The sequence below is a fragment of the Penaeus monodon genome, chromosome 31 (genome assembly GCF_015228065.2).
Source record: "Penaeus monodon isolate SGIC_2016 chromosome 31, NSTDA_Pmon_1, whole genome shotgun sequence".
NCBI classification, from domain to species: Eukaryota; Metazoa; Arthropoda; class Malacostraca; order Decapoda; family Penaeidae; genus Penaeus; species Penaeus monodon.
This window is the reverse complement of record NC_051416.1, coordinates 23,205,076-23,206,212: the sequence shown is the minus strand read 5'-3', so window position 1 is coordinate 23,206,212 and position 1,137 is coordinate 23,205,076. Positions and strand designations below refer to the sequence as shown.

Sequence of the window (1,137 nt, the reverse complement as noted above, 5' to 3'; positions counted from 1 at the left end):
ATATAATCTCAAGCCTCTACTCTATACCCTTACATACTATCTCTGATTCTGAATATAACACGGTCACGCTCCTTTCGCTGTCAGGATATCCGCTTTCATTTTTTTCATGAGTGAGTTAAACACTTTAATATCATCCTTAAGCGTGCAGTGCTTACACCAAGACCTTACACAAATGTACCCAGGGCCTTGAAACACACTTCCTGTGAAATCCAAGTCGATATTGTTGTTATAAGCAGATTCGTGCAGTTTCAAGTGACCGTGAAGTAAAATGTAGCCTATAAACTCCATGTAATTATTGTATGTTACGCAAGGCAGGACGACACTAAGAAAATATATGAAAATCATGACCACATCTGACATCTTCCGCGATAAGAATCGTCTCAGGAACTGCTTGATTGAACTGATGATCATACTCTGTTCGTTTATAATGCATTTGCCATTTTTCTTGAAGACTTTGGTTCCCAGGAGAAATTCCTCCCAGATGCTCACGTGCACTCGGTCGCGTTTCCTACTTGGCAACGCTGGTTGAGACTCCGGCAGGCTCTCCCGAGGGACGCGGAAGGGCGGCCGAAAGCGCACTTGGCCCCACTCTTCGCGCCACTGCCGAGGCCCCTTCGGGAGGGCCGTTTGGCGGACGGCCACGCCGCCCTCCATCTGAACACACATCTGGTACTGAGGCTGCACCAGAGGCACGGCTCCCCTGCTGTAGGTCATGCTGCCCTTCCTCAGCCTCAGTCCTCCCTGCTGAGCCAAGGCGTCCCGAATCCTGAAGCCGCTGAACTGCTGGTGCTGCTTCAGCAGAGAATAGTGGCCGGGCTGGTTCCTCTCCCGGGGCACGCCCGGCCGGAGGCGCAGGCGCCGGGGAGGTTCCTCGGGAGCCCTTCTCAGGGCCACCACCTTGTCCCCGAGGACTTCCCCGCTCTCGCCGTCCCTCGAGGGGAGCGAGGGGAACGAGGGGCCCAGAGGAGACGCCGGGAAGCCTTCCTCGTCCGGCGAGACGCGGCTACGGTTTCGCCGCTGCATCCTGAGGAAGGCGGAGGAAGGCCACGTCTCGGCTCCTCTCTTCTGGCGGCGTGGGCGCTGCGCCCTGAAACAGGCGGTTGCTTATTAGCCTTTTAGGACAGAGGCTACAGATCT

The 1,137-nt window shown here is 55.1% G+C and overlaps 1 protein-coding gene across 1 annotated transcript in view; it reads right to left on the bottom strand.

The window, feature by feature from the left end:
- LOC119593106 overlaps positions 1-1,087 on the bottom strand; it is a gene marked incomplete at its 5' end in the record, with an annotated part of 1,552 nt that extends 465 nt beyond the window's left edge. The window contains 1 exon segment of the mRNA XM_037942070.1: positions 6-1,087. Within this exon segment, the coding sequence (XP_037797998.1) occupies positions 64-1,087 (1,024 nt within the window).
- Between the last annotated feature and the right edge of the window lie 50 nt (positions 1,088-1,137).